Source organism: Etheostoma spectabile, chromosome 21 (assembly GCF_008692095.1).
Source record: "Etheostoma spectabile isolate EspeVRDwgs_2016 chromosome 21, UIUC_Espe_1.0, whole genome shotgun sequence".
Taxonomy (NCBI): Eukaryota; Metazoa; Chordata; class Actinopteri; order Perciformes; family Percidae; genus Etheostoma; species Etheostoma spectabile.
The window spans coordinates 5,665,854-5,686,282 of record NC_045753.1 but is presented as its reverse complement, the minus strand read 5'-3'; the positions used below and the strand labels follow the sequence as shown (position 1 = coordinate 5,686,282).

The following is a 20,429-nucleotide window of genomic DNA, read 5'->3' as shown; positions in this document are numbered from 1 at the left end:
TGTGATGAAACGATTACCCTTGATGGAAACTGTTCTGACAGTTGACAGTTCCAGTGCTACACTATATAAAAATTCACCCGCTGTTTCATTATATTTTCACTGCAGGCCAATCAGTGAAACTGCTCGACAAATGCCACACTAGACTCTCCATCACCAACATAGCTGTTTGTTTGTGTTGTTAACTGACTTCAGGTACTTCAAGAAGCCACTGAACATCTTCCTGGGCTTCATCCCAGAGATCGTGTTTATGGCGAGCCTGTTTGGCTACCTCGCGCTGCTGGTCTTCTACAAGTGGACAGCCTATGACGCCGCCACCTCCAAGGACGCACCCAGCCTGCTCATCCACTTCATCAACATGTGTCTCTTCAACTACAACGACCCCATCAACAAGCCCCTCTACAGGGGACAGGTGCTCCTTCCATCATCCGCCCCTCTGCCTCTCCTAGCTTCCTGCCCTTCCCTCATAGCAAACAATAATAATAGCATATTATATATATACTATATATATATATACTATATATATATATATATATATATATATATATATATACTATATAGTATTTTTTATTTTTTATTTATAAAGGACAACACACATTAATCAACATTTCTGTAAATGTGCCAGTGTTAGCCAAGTGTCAGCTAATTTTCAACCTTAGTCTTTTGGCCAGATGAAGCAACAAAAATAAATAAAAAACATCAATACAGGTTAAAACATACACATAGCAATTAAAAAGACACCACACACAGCCACAGAAATACAAGCCTTCCTTATTTATTTATTTTTGTAAGCCATGCATAGCTGCAGAACGCATCAGGTGATTACATATACTGTATATATTACTATGTAATAGTAATTACATATACTGTATACATTACTTTTTCTTCTGGTCAGAGGTCAGCTATAAAACAGTAGCACTGGAAGTTATAGGAGTTATTCTTGCAGACATAAACTCAGAATGTTCAGTTAAAGGGCAGTCTTTCAAACTACCGTGATGTCATTTACTCTGCTAACCAGACCTACAGTGCAGCCGCAAAGTATTAGGACAGTGGAATGTTTTACATTTTGTTGGCTCTACTCCAGCTGGAGTTAAGCTTTGAGTATAAAACATTCAGGCTCTTGATACATATAAAAGTCAGAGGGAGATATTGTTGGAGAACTCATTTGCACAGCTAGTTTACCTGCTAGTTACCATACTACCTAGTTTGGTCTAAGTTTTCCATCTTCATTTTCTAGGTCGAGATTAGGGCTGGGTGATATGGCGTTTTTTATTTTTTATCAAAATCATTTCCAAATTGGGACTATGAGTAGCCTAGCCCCATTTCATCTTCGTGTGTAGACAAAAGCTTCACATTGATGCTTTACATTGTGCGCAACACTTTTTGAAAGGTGGGATTAGGTAATCATATGAAACCTTTCTCTTGTAAAAAATGTAATACACAGCTTTGAAAACATTTCATCAATCTCACCTTTTTACTGAAGTGAGTTGCGAGTGCATCGTTTGAGCCCCACTCTGTTTCTGTCTTACAGCTTCTGTGGCTGATGGCAATAAAACACCCAATACATCTACTGTTGATGACAACTGCTCTTACTTTTTTACCAGCTGTACACACCACTCAACTGCAGTGGTAGTGGGTTATTTTCTCCCATCAGCCACAAGGGTCGGCAATGATGCCATTCAATTCCATTCTAAAATTGACAAGTTAATCAAAGGTCAGAATTATGCTTTATTGTGTTTTGCTTTTACAAGAGAAAAGACTTTAAGGATTTGGACTAAGTGTTCCATTTAGAAAACAGATGTTTAACTTTTCCACTTCCAAACAGGACTTTAAGTCACCAAGCCCTTTTTTTTGGATTGTTTCAACCATTGTGTGGCCAAATGGGGGGTGGGCAAAATATTACCATACCACCAATTTCCCAATAACTTTTTATCCACAACAGCTCTCAACGTTTTAGGGTGCTGTACTGTTGTTGTTGCTATTTTTGTGCTGACACCTACAATATTTCTATCTCTTCCATCTGTGTGGCTTTTGATACCAAAACAAAAACATGTGGCGTCTTCAGCTAACTCAACCAACCTTACTATGACTATATTGGCATGACGGGTGTCAGTTCCTGATATGATTGGTTAGAAATAGTTGTGTTTCTGAAATGTGATTGGCTGTTGGTACAGAATACCATCACGCAATCATCAGTAAATTTTCTCAGAATCATGTAAGATTACTTATAGTTATTAAGGTATCCCCCAGCCCTCATCAAGAGGTTTCTTGTTCACACTCCCTTGAAGCAATAAAATAAACTGGAAAGGAGAATGAACGATGAAAAATGACAACAAACTAAGTCAGCCAAAGGGAGGTTTATTCCAAAGGACCACATCCATTTAGTCAGACCAACAATTTACCAGCATAGTGTTTATGTCCTGCTCTTGTTTGTGCAGATAAACCAGAATCAGCGTTATGTTGGAATAGATATTAAATGATTCAAATAATAGGTTACTATATATACAGTACAGGCCAAACGTTTGGACACACCTTCTCATTCAATGCGTTTTCTTTATTTTCATGACTATGAAATCAATAATCATTGTAGATTATCACTGAAGGTATCAAAACTATGAATGAACCCACATGGAATTATGTACTTAACAAAAAAGTGTGAAATAACTGAAAACATGTCTTATATTCTAGTTTCTTCAAAGTAGCCACCCTTTGCTCTGATTACTGCTTTGCACACGCTTGGCATTCTCTTGATGAGCTTCAAGAGGTAGTCACCAAAAATGGTTTCCCAACAGTCTTGAAGGAGTTCTCAGAAAGGCTTAGCACTTAGCACTAAATGATGGTCCAATGATGGTCCAACTAAACACAAACCAGATGGGATGGCATGTCGCTGCAGGATGCTGTGGTAGCCATGCTGGTTCAATATGTCTTCAATTTTGAATAAATCCCCAACAGTGGCACCAACAAAGCACCCCCATACCATCAACATGTGAAGTACATGGTTATGAACAGTAAATGCATGTATACATGAGAAGATTATATCCACAGAGAACAATCTTGCATAAAAGTCTCCTTTTAACAGCTTGAATTTGTAAGCATAGAGGTAATCAGTCAGCCTTTATTCATATATACTGTATGTTATGTCTTCAGATCAGAATATTACTTTTTATATTTAAAACAACAAATAACTGTAATGTAACTGTAACTGCTTGTAATAAGTTGAGAATGAGACAAACAAAAGAAAGTGCTGTCTTTTTTTCCGTACCAGCTGAGAGTTAGCCCTCACCAGGATATGTTTAGGAAATTAGCATTGTCTGGTCACTGCTACACATGACCAACACCTTGTTAACCTCTTTCTGTTTGAATCTGTAGATGGGGATCCAGATTTTGTTGGTGCTGATTGCCCTTGCATGTGTACCCTGTATGCTGATTGTGAAAACTATGGTGCTTCGGCGTCAGCACATGTGGAAAAAGCACCTGGTATGTGGCTCTGACCCCACCTATAACCTTACTGCCACCTTTGATGAATAACATTTATAACCTTTGGTATAACCTTTTTTTTCTACTCTTATTCTGCCATTCATTTCAATGCATTGTATTGTGTAATGTGGTTGGTTGTGTTGCCATGAAAAATGGTTAAAGCCTGCCTTGGAAACGCTCATATTGTAGTAAAAAGTTTTATAGAAATAATGCACAGACTAAGGACACCCTAACAGCTAAAGCTCTACCACTTGTACACTTTTATTCAATTTATATATTTATACAGTTCTTATCCAAAATGCTGAACAGCCAGCAAATATGAAGTACTCGAAATAACTGATGAATAAGCCTCATGGCCTCATTGCTCTCACTGGTTGTCTTAAACTTCAAAAAACTGCAGTCCTATCAGACTAACTATCGGACTAAAGATTAGTACTAATTATAATCCATGGTTGTGTTTACCATGTTCATGAGAACAGCCCTACATATTAACTTTGTAAGTAGAGTGCCAGTCACTAGTCATGTTGCCATCAACGTATTTTTTATGTGCAAATTGTAAGTATCACATTAGAAAATGTTGATGGAAATGGCAAAATTTGAGGAAAAAAACTTCTCGCTCAAGGTGGTTTTTGCCTTTTTTGAAAAACAGTTATTACGCAAAATGGGAGCTTTGCCAAATAAGTTGTGACTTAGCGAACATGTAACTCACATGCCGGGATATGGGTCCCATCTAGTGCGCGCCGCACATTTGTGGCACAAGTATACAAGTCTACAGCCTGTGCCACAGCCACTTCGGGTAAATTGACGCATTTGTTCAACTGCTTGAATCGTACGGCGCGCACACAGCGTATAAACAGCGGTGAACGGTTGTCACGCTGCCACAACCCTGTATTCTGCACAGGTGGCCACCTTGTACAATGCTTTTCCTCTCAATTTAGCCAAAGAACTTAGCTTCTAAACGTTTTGATTTAGTAAGCCGGTTTGCAATCTGCAACCATGCGTAATGTCAACGTGTGACAAAACTACGCTTTGCGTAGTGTGGTTTATTCACAGCCAATTGATAGAAATGCTCCTAATTCACATTTTCTTTTTCTTTCTTTTTTGCAATATTATAAAATTTGTTTTACAATTAGATGGAAACACGACTACTGTAAATATTGGCACCTGGTCTGTTGACAAAACTGTATTAGCTTTTGTTACATTTTAGTAAGTTGATTATAGTGGTAAGGAAAAACTTATTTTAAGGCCCTGACAAACCAACCCGATAATCAACCGTCGGACAGTCTGGCGAGGTTGGTGACTCAAGTCTGTTTGGTGTGTTCTTTGCAATCATCCGTTGGAGGGGCGGCGGTTTTCATTTTGGCAGACCTGACATGCTCAGTCGGAAGGCGGCCACTGCCGGCAAAAACACGTTTCGGTGAACAATTTCAGGAAAATATGAGGTTGGAGTCTGAACAAGCCGCCATGACGGTCTGGCTTTGAATTTCCAGTGAAACCAGACCCACGTGACGCTGACGTCCAATCAGCTGCCGACAGCATCGCTTTGGTTTGTTCCGGGGCACTTTTTTTGGCCAACTCGGGGAGTCAGTCAGACTGCCTTTTCTGCCAACGGTCAGCCCTCTGGTTGGTGTGTCACGGCTATTAGGCAGAAAACTCGGACCGACCCAGGCTCATGGTTGTCTGACGGTTGGGGGTACGATGAACAGCGGCAATAATAGTCACAATACCGCTAATAGATCTATGACTAAAGTTTTCTAAGCATCCACATAATCTTACATCCACAGCCATTTGTATGTTATGTAACATTTAATGTTCCTACTATGCTTATCATAATGCTTGTTTTCTGCACGTACGCATTTGTGGTTTACTCACATTAGCTGACATTGCGTTACATTGTGAGAGATAATGTTACAGAATTGAACACGCTTCAGTGCAGCAGGTCAAGCAAACCAACCTTTTAGGATTTTGGGTGGTTCAGTATGTTGCTCTACCAATCAGCAGCAAACGATGCATGCAGATTAGGTCCGATTTTGTATTTAAAAGTAATTGAGTCAATTATTTTGTCTTTAATATTATAGTTGTTGGAAAATTGTTATACTTTTTGTTATACTTTTTGATTTCAAAGATACTTTTTATTTTGTTTTTGTTTCATTTTCAAAAAAGGGTTGTCAATTAATATTGTTGTGATGCAATTTAAAAAAAAAAATTAATAATAATAGTTTGCTTACCTTAATTTGCCATATTCTAGAAGGGATTGGATGTTGCTGGTAGCTCAATGACCCAACCGGAAATGTAGTCAAATTCAGACCAGAATGTAATCTTAGCCATTTAAAGTTATATAGTTACTGTTACAAGCTATACTTTATAAATAGAGTCTTTAACAGTGTTTGTTGAGGCTCAACTCAACCAGTGAGGAGTGTCCTGTTTCAAAAGGGGTGGATGAATTTTATTTTTCACTTACTGTACTGGGTGCCCTTTTATTTAAAAAAAAGAAGTAAATGAAGAAGAAAGCGTTCCAAGGCTTGCTTTAAGCTAGACACAGCTCTTGTGGCTTTTGTATCTAGTCCCAGAAGAGGGAAGAAACCGCTGCAGAGAATCTAGAGCAGTCTTTAAAGCAAACAGGCGTGTCCTCATCATGCACCGGACTCACCCAACAGGGCACGCAGAAGTTCGGAGGGGTGCGGGTGGGCAACGGACCCACGGAGGACGAGGCTGGCATCATGGACCATGACCAGCTCTCCCAACACTCAGAGGAAGGAGATGAGGTGAGCTCATTCAATATCACCAAACATGACTTCATTCTAATTCCACCCTCTTCCAGACCTGAGATTTCCTTTGATTTTAGTAGTATTATGATGCTCTGTTATAATATATGGACTATTTGCTGTGTTCTCTGTATGTTACAGATGAAGAAGGGCACTGAGATAGTCCAAGATTTTTACGTTATTTGCTGAAAATGAACAGTTTTCCAAACCTATAGAAACAACAGACTTTTTTCAGGGAACTATATATTTCCCTTAGTATGCTAATACAATATCAAATGTACTACAAAAGGTAAAAATAGGGAGTGATAGGTGTAGAGCTGCAACCAGAGATCATTTCATTAGTTGTTAGGCCTTATCTTGCACCCGGTGCAGCGCGGCCCAAAGCCCAATGCAAGTGTCTTCGCTATTTTTTTTTGACCGTCCAGCGCCCACGTCGTTTAAATTGCAAATGCACCTGCGCCCATCTGTACGCCCATGGGCGTGCTGGTCTTACAGGGAAGGTGTGTTCAGGTGAATTCTTGGCGTATTGCTATCTTGAGGCAGCAGGAAGTGATTGCGCCATTGACCAACAAAAAACCTGGTCAATAGTGACATTTTATGGATATTTTAACTAACTAACGTACTAACAAATTAACTAACTATCTAAATCATGCTGAATCACAATTGTCATGCTTTTCTCCTACTAGTAAAAAGAGATGAGGGCGATGGGGCACAACAGCGTGTAGAGGGAAAGGCAAGGCAGGGAGGGAGCACATAAGAGATGGATTTTCCATTTCAGAAACATAAACAGTGAGGATGTTTTCATGAGAACCAGCGAGTGGAATTTATGAAAATACCCCCTAGATTTTTTCTATCTGTGACTCAGAGGTTTGGTTTCTCCTTGCATCATAAATCTTTGAGCGTTAGTGTTGCGATAACATCTTACATAACTGTAATGTAAGACTGCATTTTGTAATTATAATTCCAAGTGTATGATATTCCATGACTTATCAAGAGGGTTATGCATCTTTGTATTGCAGAATGTTTAATTGAATAGTAAGTTGTAAGAGCATCAGGTCAAACAATTTACTAGTAAATACTAGGCATTTTATATCCAGGTAAACTGATGCATGTATGTAAGGTCTGTCTTTTCTCCTTTTCTCTTGTGTTTTTTCTGGCTTATTCAAATTGTGTAATTAAATACACTGACATTTGAACTTATAATGAGTTATTGGGAATTTTAATTGGCTGTTCATTTTAATTACTGCAGTGCCCGTTCAAAATGTGCCTTTTTGGAACGGGCTGATTGCTTGGCCTCCTGTATTGTTGCTTGCAGCTTTCTCCAGAACCATTGTATCCCAAAATGACTTACAAAGGCACCGCAAAGCACTTAATATGCAACCACACTGTATACTACTGACTTACTGTGTACTTCTACTTCAGAGGAAAACATAGTACGGCTACATTTACCTTAGAGAGAACATTGCAGACAGAGATTTTACTCACAAAATATTACAATTAAAATGTGAAGTAATCACAGACAGAGTCAATACACAGACACACACAGTGTTTATCTAATATCCAACGCTGTCCAAACTGCTCCAAATTTTAAACGCCAAGTTAATTGGGTACCCAGGAAGCATATTGCGGAGTAGATTGAATATACAGTATTATTTGGAAGACAACAGACACACACATGCAAACATACATACAGAGATTCCTCCATTCATAGTCAGATTAAGCTGTTGTAGCACTGAATAAGATCAGCACCTTAGAGTTCCTCCAGTTCATACTTGCTATGAAGAGGTACCATTGTAATGAGACTACACCTTAAGAGAGGGGGTCAAAATCCACAACCCTTGTTTAGTTTAAAAAGACATTCTGAAGTTCAGCTGAAGGTAATATATGGCTTTGACAATCTGATTCAGTCTAATTAATCTATTAATTAATCTTCATCCTGGCAGTACCGTGTAATTGTGCTGTGTCTTGGCAGCAAACCTACATGTGACATCTAGGGCGTACTGTATCCACACTATCCTTTGTGGCTCAACAACAAAATGCAAAGGAGAAATATAGTATTAAAAGACTATAGCATTAGAAAATACACACTAGATTTCTGTTGATTACAGTGATCCATAACTCTTTCAGCATACATACAGTATGGCATGGTATTGTAATAACAAGAACATCTGAACCTAGTCTTTAAGATCCAACCAGCTGACACCAGGTGGTGCCATATTAGAGATACGAGCCTGACCGAAGACCTAAAGTTCTACGTTGCTTTATTTCATCCCTTATTGACTGTTAGCTTAGGTTACCAGGCTAACGATTTGCACACACGACACAAATGGATGCAGATGATTGTAACAGTCAGAGAAAGAAAGAGAGAAATTTCTTATCATATCATACATTTGAAACTACCGAAAAGGAAGCCCAACCTGAGCCCAAAGCTTTATCTAATCCAAGTAATGAAATAAACTGTAAAAAAATGATGGTAAAATTAGGATGCAACCATGTGGGTCGATTCAATTCCTGAATTCTGCTACTAACCCTTGACCTTTGCTTACTTTTAAGCACGCGGAAGAAGAGCCGGTAAGAGCCTGAGTTTTGGTATCTCATTAGCATGTCTGGATGCTTTCTTGCCTGATCTGTGTGTGCCTTTAGTACCAAGTGGTGGTCTTTCTGTCTTTGGACTCTGGTTGGTCTGTCTAAACCACTGTCCACCCCCAGGCACCAGGCATGTTTATGTGTGTGATTGTAAATCTGTAAAAAGTCCCACTATGGGTCATTTAGTCAGAGACTCATTCTACACATTTTACAAGTGCAAAAGAACTGCTGAGATGCAACAGTTACATTTGTTTTCAGTGCAGTTTTAATTGGTAGCAAGATGTCTTGTGGCAAGTCCAATGTGTTGAAACAACACAGAATAAGCTAAATCACTCTTCTAGTATCAATAAAAATGACAACAGTTTTGAATTTCTTGACATTTATTTATTAAAACAAGGTTAAGGTTAAGGCCTTTACTATACACATTTTTGGAGGGTACCCTTGAACAGAGCTGATGCCAAGACCAGTAGAATCTGAGACAAATCCAAGTATGAGCAGTTTCAAGATCCAGAGATGATCAAGTCAAAATCAGGGTTGAGTATGAGTCATAATGAGTCTAAAACAAAATAGACAAAATAGTGTCCATTCAAAATCCTTAATGACCGAATCATACTACTATATACTAGCCTTTTAATATGGTCACTGTGTCCGATTAGGCGGTTCTAAAGTGTGTTTCCATCCAAACAAGTACGAGTCAAAACACAATTACAAGGCAAATACCCACAAGACGGAGACAAGTCCAACTTAAAACAGCCAGGAGACAAGTCAAATCGGCAACAAAACATCCACAAGACCAAGGCCAATGAGACTGACACAAGTCTGGGTCATAACAATCTCGAGACTGACACAAGTCCAAGTTCAACCGCTCTGCTCTTGAAATAGTCCATATATATCCTGTAATTTACCTTTGCACCTGAGTTTTCTTTTGTCCTGCAATCAGTGTGAAAGAAATGTGTGGATGCTGAAAACTGTATTTTGTCTTTGTTGTTGTTTACCCATTTCATCAAGTCTAAGTCTTGTCCAATGTAAGTGTACGTTGGGAAATCACATGACTCTACTCAGCTGAAATTTTTGTTCACAACTTTTCTGATGAGAGGCACTGGCCTCCGTTCATTTTGCCATCACGGCACGTTAGCCAGTGTTGTTTTCATTAGCCACTTTTGCCGGAGGCCCTTTGAATGGAAACAATGAGCGCTGCTTCCATGAACTCTATTTCACAGCTCCAAGGACAAAAGAGAAGCATGGAAAGAGGAAGCCGGACCAGCACAAAGCCAAACCCAACAAGAGAAACTTAGAGGAATAGGCTCCCATGTTTCCCCTCCCTGCCCACATAATACAGGAAAGGCTAGTCTTGCTCTAGGAAGGGGAGAACGGAGGTACTGTGTTGGCTTTACAACACACAAACAAGTCCCTGCGCTGTGATCTTGCTCAAGCCAGACGTCTTTGCTCTTTGTTTTCTGCCTGATCAGAGCTAAAGGCGCCGGCTGGGGTCAAAGGTCAAAACAGCCGCTCATTAGGATGAAAACGGAATTTCCATTCCAAGTCGTTTCCATGGTTCATGCCATGCTGACGATACAGTTATTATTATTGGACACAGTTTGAATAGCACAGCTGGGTGATGGTCATCACTCAATGTTAAGTAGACAGTAATGTGTTCGTTTTACGAATGTCAGTTGATAAGCTGTGATGAAGTATGTGCCCTGTAAGTAATGACATCCTGGAAATTCTATTGTTTTAGTCTTTTTTCCTGCAATGTTTACTATTGTAGTCAATATGTCGAAATCAATACTGATTTTATATTTAAACAATCACAGGATCTTAAAAGATTGATTTAGACAAACAGATAATTGTAGTTTTAGTGAAAGCTAAACTAAACAGAAATATGCATTCTTAAAGGGAGATAGTTTAGTGATTGCACCAAAGTTGCAAACAAAAGAACATTATCCCTGAAGGGGCTGTCCATCAATTTTAAATGTCAAAGTCAAATTACTCGCAGTTAGTACTACCTAGCCTGTGAAAACAGTTGCGCAATGTCTTCTGTGGCTCTGGAGAAGCTATGTTACCTCTGAGAAGTGACATAAGCCAGGTATGTTGGTTTGGGTTTTGGAGACCGAAAACACATTTATTACACGCTACCAACTGGGGGTGTTATTTGTCAAAGAAGGGTCTAATGAAAAATACTATTGAGTTGCTTGTGTGTTTCAGTGTTTTTGGTGCTTGGCTTCTGCTGCACCAATTTCAACCACTTTTGAATGTTTTTAGATGTATGCAAGTGTAATACTTAAACACAGTAGAGCCTCATTAAGGCTCCTATTATGACCATGGAAAATACAGATACATCGGCTACTAAAAGAAGCAGAGACAGAAGTTAGTTTCAAGTTGGATGTGGATGCAGTGGTGGCCCGGAGGTTAGGGAAGTTGTTGGCTCAAGGCCACTAGATGTCAAAACAGCAACAACAAAAAATTTATACAACCATGATACTATACCCTTGCTGTGTGTGTGCTAACCAGCTGATCTTTCCATCACAGTTTGACTTTGGTGATGTAGCTGTCAACCAGGCCATCCACACCATAGAGTACTGTCTGGGGTGCATCTCCAACACAGCATCCTACCTGCGCCTCTGGGCCCTCAGCTTGGCTCATGCACGTGAGTAAAAGCATGCATGAATGCACACACACACGCACACACAAACACACACAGTTGTATGATACAAATTCTGTAAAACATTATTTAAAGGGGTTGTAGATACAGACCCTTTTTGTACCCTATTTGACAATATACCGTAGGTACATCGGTTCAATAAATGAATTCAAAGATGCTTGACATGAGTATTTGGATCTAAAACTTGTTGTTATCTTTGTCATATCTTGTCTGTGTATGTGTATTTGTGTGTTTGTGTGTGTGTGTGTGTGTGTGTGTGTGTGTGTGTGTGTGTGTGTGTGTGTGTGTGTGTGTGTGTGTGTGTGTGTGTGTGTGTGTGTTGTGTGCAGAGCTGTCAGAGGTGCTCTGGACAATGGTGATGCACCTGGGTCTGGCCTCTCGGAGCGGGGGCGGGTTCTTCGGCCTGTCTATCATCTTCTCGGCCTTTGCTACCCTCACTGTTGCCATCCTGCTCATCATGGAGGGGCTGTCAGCCTTCCTGCATGCCTTGCGTCTGCACTGGTTAGACCCACACACACACACACCACACACATAAATATATACAGTGTATACTGTATATGAAATACCCACACACAAACATTCCACATGTTCTGTATATGTGTGTATTTGCAAAGTGAGCACTTGAACACATCACATGTAGAAACCCTCTTGTTAATAGAACATTATAGAAAGCATACACCCGGCAGCCTGTCATTGTTCATCTCTTAAACCAGGTATCTCTGCCAAAACGGCACTTCTTTAGTTTTAAATGCACATGAGGAATGCTAGCATAATGAATCATTCCTGGCTCAATCAGGTTTACTTAACTGTGAGCATACAGGCTTCGAGATAAGCTAACATCCTCCAGCTCCATCGCCTCCCAGCACCACCTCCACCCTGCTTATCCAGCCTGCACCAGTGTAAACTGCACTGACACAAGATTGATTACCCACAGGACCACACTATAGGATTACCATAGTAAGATACAGCCATGAAGTAATTATACTCCATAAAAAGCAGGTATTTACAGCTATTAGGATACATTTTAACATGTTAGAAAATAGCAGCAGTTATCATGGATCATGTTACAGTAATGAACACATTTTCTTCTCAGTAACAAGTGTTTTAAGACATTGTTGTGAAAATGAAGGATGATAAATTATAAGGGGCCATCTGGGACATTATTCACAATTAACTCACACACATACAAGTGAAATGATTTTACACACTCTAGTGAAATGCTGTCATACATATTAGTGAAAGATTATACTCTCACAAACTGTACTAATACCTCACACCCACACAAACACAAATGATTTGCTTAAAAAATACTGAAATGCTCTCATAAATGGTACTGAAACTCTCATAAACACCACTGAAAGGCTCTCACCTGCAATACTGAAAGGCCCTTATAAACACTACTGAAACCCTCTCACACGCAATACTGAATCGCTCTTATATACACAACTGAAACAGGAATTCCCTTTCAATAGTGTAATGAGAATATTTCTGTACAGCGCATGAATGTGTTTCAGTGGTGTTCATGAAAGCGTTTCAGTGGTGTTTATGAAAGTGTTTTAGTAGTGTTTATGAGAGAATTTTAGTTGAGTTTATGAGTCTGTTTCAGTACTGCGTGTGAGAGGATTTTATGTTGAACAGGAAGGTGATTTGGTGGAACAGGTGGCTGGGAAAAAATCCCAACCCAGGATTTAAACCTGGGCCTCCCACATGAAAGTCAGTGATATTAACCATTAAGCTATTAAGTTGTTGTTCGTTGCAAGTGAGCTTGCAATTCATGTATCTAAACAGGCCCTGTCTTTCTAAATTAATGAGTCATTGGCTTATTAATTCCAAAAATACAGAGCTCTGTATTTCTGCCTCTGTTTTTCTGAATTAAGGAGGAATTCAGAAACAAGCAAAACAGTTTCTTAAGTGGCTGTATTACTATAAAATAAGGGCTTGTTTAGATACATAAATTTAAGATCCCCTTTTACTACCTACAATATCTGAATAGCTCAATAAGTAATACCATTGACTTTCATGCGGGAGATCCAAGTTTGAATTCTGGACAATGAATTCCCAGCCACCTTACTGTTACACCGAATTGCCTAACTTTTATTTTTGCAATCAAATTTTTTTATTTTAACAAATAAGCAAAAGTGCAAAGCATACTGAAATGCACACTAAGTGAGAGTGAATTCCCGTTTCTGTTGTGTATATGAGAGCAATTTAGTGTTGTGCATGAGTGGGTTACAGTAACATTTATGACAATGTTTCAGTTGCGGTTATAAGAGCGTTTCTGTATTGCACATGAGAGGTTTTCAGTAGTGTTTATGAGAGCTTTTCAGTGTGGTGGGTAAGGTGTTACAGTAGTGTTTATCAAAGCATTTCAGTAGTGTTTATGAGCAACACTGTTGTGTGTGTGAGAGGTTTCAGTATAGTGTGTAAGAGCATTTCATTTGTATGTTTGTGAGGTAATTGTAAATAATGTCCCAGATGGCCCGTCATCATAAACTCTCAGTATTTCACAAGAGAAACATCCCTTTCAGAACAGAGTAGATAATTGTTTGATTCCACAGTTATAAGCCCACAGGGACAGCTTTGCTGTCTATGTGTCAGGTTTAAAATGTAGCTTCAGACTGTGAGGGAGTGAGGGTTTTTCACAGTGAAATACTTGTCACCAAAATTTCAGCTTTTTATCTTGTCCATGCAACATGAGATTGATACTGACAACAAAAAATGGTCCTGCAATTCTGGTACCTTTTTATCTATTACTGGAATTGAGTGTTTGGTCCTGCTTTACAGTGGCACAAAAATACAATTTGATATATTAGGGTGGAATGAAAGGAGGGATATTATTCAGGCCTCCCATAGTTCAGAGGTCTGTCTGTTGCCTGGCATTGAAACAGTTCTGTCTGTTCTCACTAACAAGCCATTTAATATTGGCTCATGTGTGACAAAATAGAGTGGAGATCAGGTGTACCCTGCTGCATTTCTGTTTAAAAGACCATTCCTTTTTAATCTATTAAGTGAAAGCAACAAGCGTGTTTCCTTTAATCCTTCTGGTCTGGTTCCTGCTCAGAGCACAGAGCCTTACGTCATGATTATGAGATGGATAAACAGGGAGAGAATATCCTGTGTGTTTTTGTTGGACAGAGGTATGGTGTTAATGCTGCTCTCCACTGATTGTTGTAAGTAGGTTTAAAGAGAACTCGCCGTCTGTGCTCAGTCTGTCTACTGCTCATGTAAACTGGTGGAAAGTGATCTGACCACCTTTCAAATATGATCTCAGCTGTCTTTTATCTAGACTGTGTTGTTCTTCCAAGAAATCTACACTATGTGTTGTATAATCCCACCTATCTGCCTTACACATGGGCCAGCTTTGTGTTCCAGGCCGGAGGTCGTGTTGTACAAAGCTTTCTTGCTAGTGGCGTAAGATAGTTACGAGGGGCCCCAGTGCAGGCTAGTTACTAGTTATGAAACAAGCAGACACACCATTAGGCATTCGGTGTACTCAGTCCGTCTTGACAGATTTTGCATCTAAACTAGCTGCCATACATCGTATCCTCTCATCACATGAACAAATTTAGACTTTACAATGGACAACATCAACATGCATATTAGCCAGCAATCATCACTGCATATTTGTTTATAACAAAGAAAATAATAAATGATTTATTTCAGGGGTGCAAAAGTGTCACCTTTAAGCAGAAACACGCAGTTATGAAGCCAAAATAGGTCATTTAATGTTGATCCGATGAGTTTATTTAAGTATTTGAGTGCCCTAAACTGATGTCACCCTGACATTTGTAGCAGTTATTACATCAATTCTTGGTTGAGGTTTTTTCTCATATGTCCTCGTGCTAAAATTAACTGTAAATCCACATCTAAAGTTGATATTTAAAAAAGAAATAAATCAGTCAAATTTTTGTCACCCTCCAAATCCGCACCAAATGTGGATTAATCCACCGCTGAAAATTGTCCTCAATAATTCCTTCTGTTAGAGTAAAGTTTGTTAAAAAAAAAACAGTGACCAGCGGTTTTAGGAATTTACTCAACTTTTTTTTAAATCTATTATAATGATTTATGTCTTCAGTGGGAACCAATGGGGCATGTGGCTGAGAGCTATAGACCGAGTAGAGAAGTCAGAAAGCATTGAGAGACGGACTAATACACAATACACAAATGTAAAGAATCGCGGGCTATTCTTATCACCTTTAAAAATCCAATGTTGGTTGGATGTAGTTCTTATACACAGGGAAACTTTAAAAATTAGCTGCAACATTGACAGGGAATTCAAATTAGAAAGTTCATTACATGAATAGAACTAAAAGTGATTCAATCAATGATCTTTTCTAACATAAGTGAATGCTTAAGTGTCCAGTGGCCCACAGAAAGAAGCTGTGATTATACTGGGCAGCTCTCAGGCTCCACTGTATGAATGTGAGGCACTTGGTTAATAAAGCAGCAGTGTGTCGGCTCAACAGGTCTCCGCTAAGGTTAAAAAGACTAGTGGAGTATTTTTCACTGAGGTGAGGGAATGGAAAATAGTCATGTTCAAAGTAAACAGCAGTCAACCTGGACCCTCTGCTCTGCTGTCTGCTCTTCGCACACACATGCTGATGAGATTTTTGCACAAACACATACACTAACACCAGAGTAAGTCAAGTTTAGTGTGTGATAGGTACGAGCATTTTTTTCCACTTCCAAAGCTGTGTGCAAAGGCAGATGAGCGATCTCTCATTTCTTTCCTCTTTTTAAGTGTTGCCCTCTCACAGCTCTGTCAGGCCAAATATTTGCCACAACTGGGAGACATTCCTGGGCACTCCCCTCACTCACAGAGGCCAGGAACCAGCAGGAACTGAAAATCCACCCTTAGTTTTTTTCCTCTTAGATGAAGACATCAGAAGTTGTCTGGATTTTGGGAATTACAGTATCCTAACTGTGGATGCAAGTAAATTTAGTGTGCTGAGGAAAATTCTGAAAACATGGTGCTCTACAGAGAAGAAAGTCAGAGAAATAAATATGTAATGACACTGGCAGATAAATCAGCAAATAAATCAGAACATGAAGTGCAGCTCCCTGGTAGAGTTTTTATTACGACCTGTAACTGGATTTTACTTAATCAAATTCAACTTGAACTTAACTAACCCTTTTTACAAAATAGTGGACACTCATGAAAGATTATTGCTGCTATCAAAAAGGATATCATTGTGAAATATTAATAACTTTGATGTCTCTGTGGGATGACCTTTTCATTTTAAGATATAAACCCCTTAATTTAAAAACCTCATAATCAAATTTGGGGGAAATGGGCGGATATGAACAAAAACTGTACTTGAGTAAGTGCTGTTAGCATTCTGCATGTGTTTCCAACTCCCCTCTTATCTAAAACACCAAAGACCCCAGAATGGATTTCATTTCTAAAACTGATAAAGTTTGTCACATATTTAACAAACAACTTTTCCCAAATGAGCAGGCAGCACATCAGAGTCTAGTTTTATTGGTAGAGACATAGGAGAGGTATCAGTGACGCGTTATTGAAGCCTCTATGAAGCAGTCTGATTGGTATGTGTATGTAAATGTCTGACTCTGAGACATGCTGAGCTTTCTATTAGCTTATTGGTTAGCATTTAGCCTGTTCACTGTGGAACATGAAGCTTGTTAAAGCCTGAAATGTGTGTTCCTGCATTTAGAAAGACTTCCATGGGTTTCTCACTTCCTAAGAATCTAAAGAGTCTACAGTTAGAAGTGTTAAAAATACATTTATTTAGGTTTTTTAATCAATAAATATCCAGCTATATATGTTATTGAGTCATTAATAAGTCGTTGCTAAATGGATTTTGGTCCAATCTAAGTGGTCAATCGGTCCAAATCAGTGAATGGCATTTGCCACTGGCAGCCAAAAAGTTGTTTTCATTAATGCTAATAACTGATCAATTGAGTTTTGATTCATGATCTGTGATTTATTAACGATTAAAATAGTTAGTAGTCAGGCATGGATTGGCCATTGGGAGTACTGGGAGATTTCTCAGTGGGCCAGGAATTTGTGTGGACATCCTTAAACTTTTGCCATCTTTCCATCAGGAGCCAGGCAGCCTTTTTGACTCAGTCATACTCTCCTACTTACCACTGAGCTAATCGAGAGTACTAGGGGCTGGTATGCAGGGTTCAAAGTGAACTTTTTGGCCATCATCCAAATGGCTAGTGAATGTAAAAGGCTGATGAGTCAAGCAAATCTACCATTCTACAGATGTTGAACCCTGCGGGTATGAACATGTGTTGAAGGGGAGGGCATGGATGATTGGTGTCCGACCGATTTTGGTGGGCTGGTCTGGGTCTCAAAAGTACAAGGCTGACTTTTTACCCCAGTCCAGCCCTGTCAACAGTTGCAACTTTTAATCTCAAAAGAGTGTGACTTTAACTATATTAACACTATAGTATGAGTCTCGCTGAACAAAATATGTTCAAAATCTTACATCAGCAGAATAACAAGCAAGCTCAGAGCCTCAGAGCCCAGACAACACATGGAAACAATACTCCTGTTTCTGCTGGAGTGAACCAGTACTCTGCGGTACAACCTGTACTAGTGTGAGTTCTATGGGTGTGAGTTCACTGACAAACAAGGTTGTCAGTGGTATTTAATTAAAGACATATATCAGCCAGTCACAGTCATGGAGTGCTGATAAGACAGATCTGTTGGTATTGTTTTCATCTTTATTTTTTATACACTATCAGCCATTTCACAGGGCTGAGCAGAGAATAATTCCACTGTTGTATAGGAGGATTTTACTTTGACTTACTTTAATGGAATGTGCCCTGCCTTAAAGAAATAAGAGACCGTTTTTATCAACCTTGGTTGTTTTCACCCTGGCAAGAATAAGAATATTATCACTGAAGGTGAACTTTAGCCTTGAATCCTACATGCCAACTCTCCCGGTTTTTAGCAGACCATCTGCTGGTGTCTTCCTGTCTTGTTTTGTCTTTGGTTTGACTCGAAAAGTCAAAGTAATTCATAAAAGAATCGTTAGCACATCTGTGGGTCTGTTAGTGTACAGATAAGTAAAGTTACCTGATCAGAATAAAGAGTTTTGGGCATGTCAGACATTAAGTCAGCTCACCCAGGGTGTCATTGTAAGGTAACAGTATTTCGAACTAGTAAGCTGTAGGTATCCAATATCAGCCCAAGCTTGGAAAAATACTTTTTTTTTTGTTGTCCTCTTGTAGTAAATCTTACATAGTTACTTTAAATGTTTTAGTGGCCTGGTTCAGGGGATGACAATGCTGGTCAATTGTTTGCTCCACCAGTTTTGTTTAAAATTAAATAATTAAATCAATAAATAAAATGGATAATTGAAATGAAATCTGGTTCAGACATTTGTGTCGCTCAACAAAATCCCGGCTCCTAAATGGTGAAACGAGCTCCCCAATGACATCAAGACCGAAAATCTACACATCTTCCGCCAAAGGCTAAAAACACATCTCATCCCACTACACCAAAAAGAATTATTTATAATTTTACAGCTGCACTTTCATATGGCTCTTTTTAGTTTTGCTTATTTTAAGGTAATGTACTTGAACTTACTACTTGTTGTCTGGAGTTTGCACGTTCGAGGTTGAAAGCACCCAAATGCAAGTCCCGTTGGATAAAAGCATCAGCTAAATGACATGAATGTAATGTAATATTCCCTCAGGATAACTTGCAATACCTCTGGGGATCCTTTGACTTTTCATTAAGCGCCATTATCGGGTCAACATTTAATTTGTCCATCTTTAGTTTTTGACCAAACATCTGCAAAACTACTGCCTGAGCTCAGCTGTGCTTGAGTGCTAATTAGGAAACGTTAGCATGCTAACATGCTAAACTAGAGACTATCTTGCAATGGGATCACAACAGCTGCGACGCCAAGTTGTGCCTAGGGCGTAAAGTCTCCCTGCTTCCACCCATGCTTGGACCACACCCATCTTCAAACTCTGCCTTCATTTTGATCTCAATGTAGTACCTACCTACCTACCTACCAATTGTAGTGACAAGATGTGTCAAACAGACAGACAGGAATGAAAACACCTGGCAAGGACACTGCTATGGTAGTTTGAGCTTCAGTAGGTGTCTCCAGGATGCAAAGTTTCTTTTCCTAGGATGGCGAAGGCATGACCCGCCCTACTTTGTCTCTGATTGGTTTGTATTCTTACCCTAACCAATATCACTCCTCATGCCTAAACCTAACCATCCCAACCAACAAAGACAACAAGTCCTAGCCAGTCAGAGACAGAGTAAAGCAGGTCATGACTTTGCCATCCTGGAAAATAAAATTGGCCTCCAGGACCACATTTTGCCATGATGTCACACACACAGACTCACAAGGTGAAAACAATACAATATGTCGAGGCCGGTAGACATTATACCTGCTTAAATCAACAAAAACAAGCTTTCAATCTCAACATTTGTCCATCTTTCAGTTTTCTTTTTTACAATGAACGCATTGATTCATAGCCTCACAGAACCATGTCTTAAGGCAGAAGTGCAAATACACATATACAAATGGGGATAATTGTGTACACATAGGCAGTTACTCCTTAAAACACTCATGGTTTTGCTCTTGGTTGTACACATGAAAACTGACAGTGTTAGTTGTGTTCAACCCCCATCTACTTTCTCACCTACCTACCACACCTGGCCGATTACGGCTCAAGTAGTAGGGCTCAATGTTGGTTTTCAGTAGAGAAAAAGAGGTCAGATTATATCATTTTACAAACTTTCTGCTTCAATTTACCTACCTACCTACCTACCTACCTACCTACCTACCTACCTATTGCCCTATAAGTGGTAGATATAGAGTCTTATATCTACCACTTAGAAACACTCCATGTGTTGTAAAGGGCAGTTTTTGCCATAAAATGATAAAAATGTGGAGCTGTAAGGGCATGATACAACGTTTATGACTACAAAGCAATATAATCCC

The 20,429-nt window shown here is 39.3% G+C and overlaps 1 protein-coding gene and 1 long non-coding RNA gene across 5 annotated transcripts in view; one reads left to right on the top strand and one right to left on the bottom strand.

Moving 5' to 3' along the window:
- The window catches only part of LOC116671508 (V-type proton ATPase 116 kDa subunit a), a 37,559-nt gene that overhangs the window by 15,493 nt on the left and 1,637 nt on the right, over window positions 1–20,429 (top strand). The window contains exons 16-21 of one of the 4 annotated variants that reach the window (XM_032502850.1): window positions 193–409; window positions 3,367–3,474; window positions 6,132–6,239; window positions 8,793–8,810; window positions 11,355–11,472; window positions 11,817–11,988. In XM_032502850.1, the coding sequence (XP_032358741.1) occupies window positions 193–409; window positions 3,367–3,474; window positions 6,132–6,239; window positions 8,793–8,810; window positions 11,355–11,472; window positions 11,817–11,988 (741 nt within the window). Of the gene's footprint in view, window positions 1–192; window positions 410–3,366; window positions 3,475–6,038; window positions 6,240–8,792; window positions 8,811–11,354; window positions 11,473–11,816; window positions 11,989–20,429 lie in introns of all 4 variants that reach the window. The other 3 variants (XM_032502848.1, XM_032502851.1, XM_032502849.1) reach the window with 3 other exon arrangements.
- On the bottom strand, window positions 6,480–19,085 carry LOC116671557 (uncharacterized). The gene is made up of 3 exons (XR_004327291.1): window positions 18,989–19,085; window positions 7,636–7,638; window positions 6,480–6,490 (listed from the first exon to the last, which is right to left on the bottom strand). It is a non-coding gene; the product is annotated as an uncharacterized LOC116671557 (long non-coding RNA).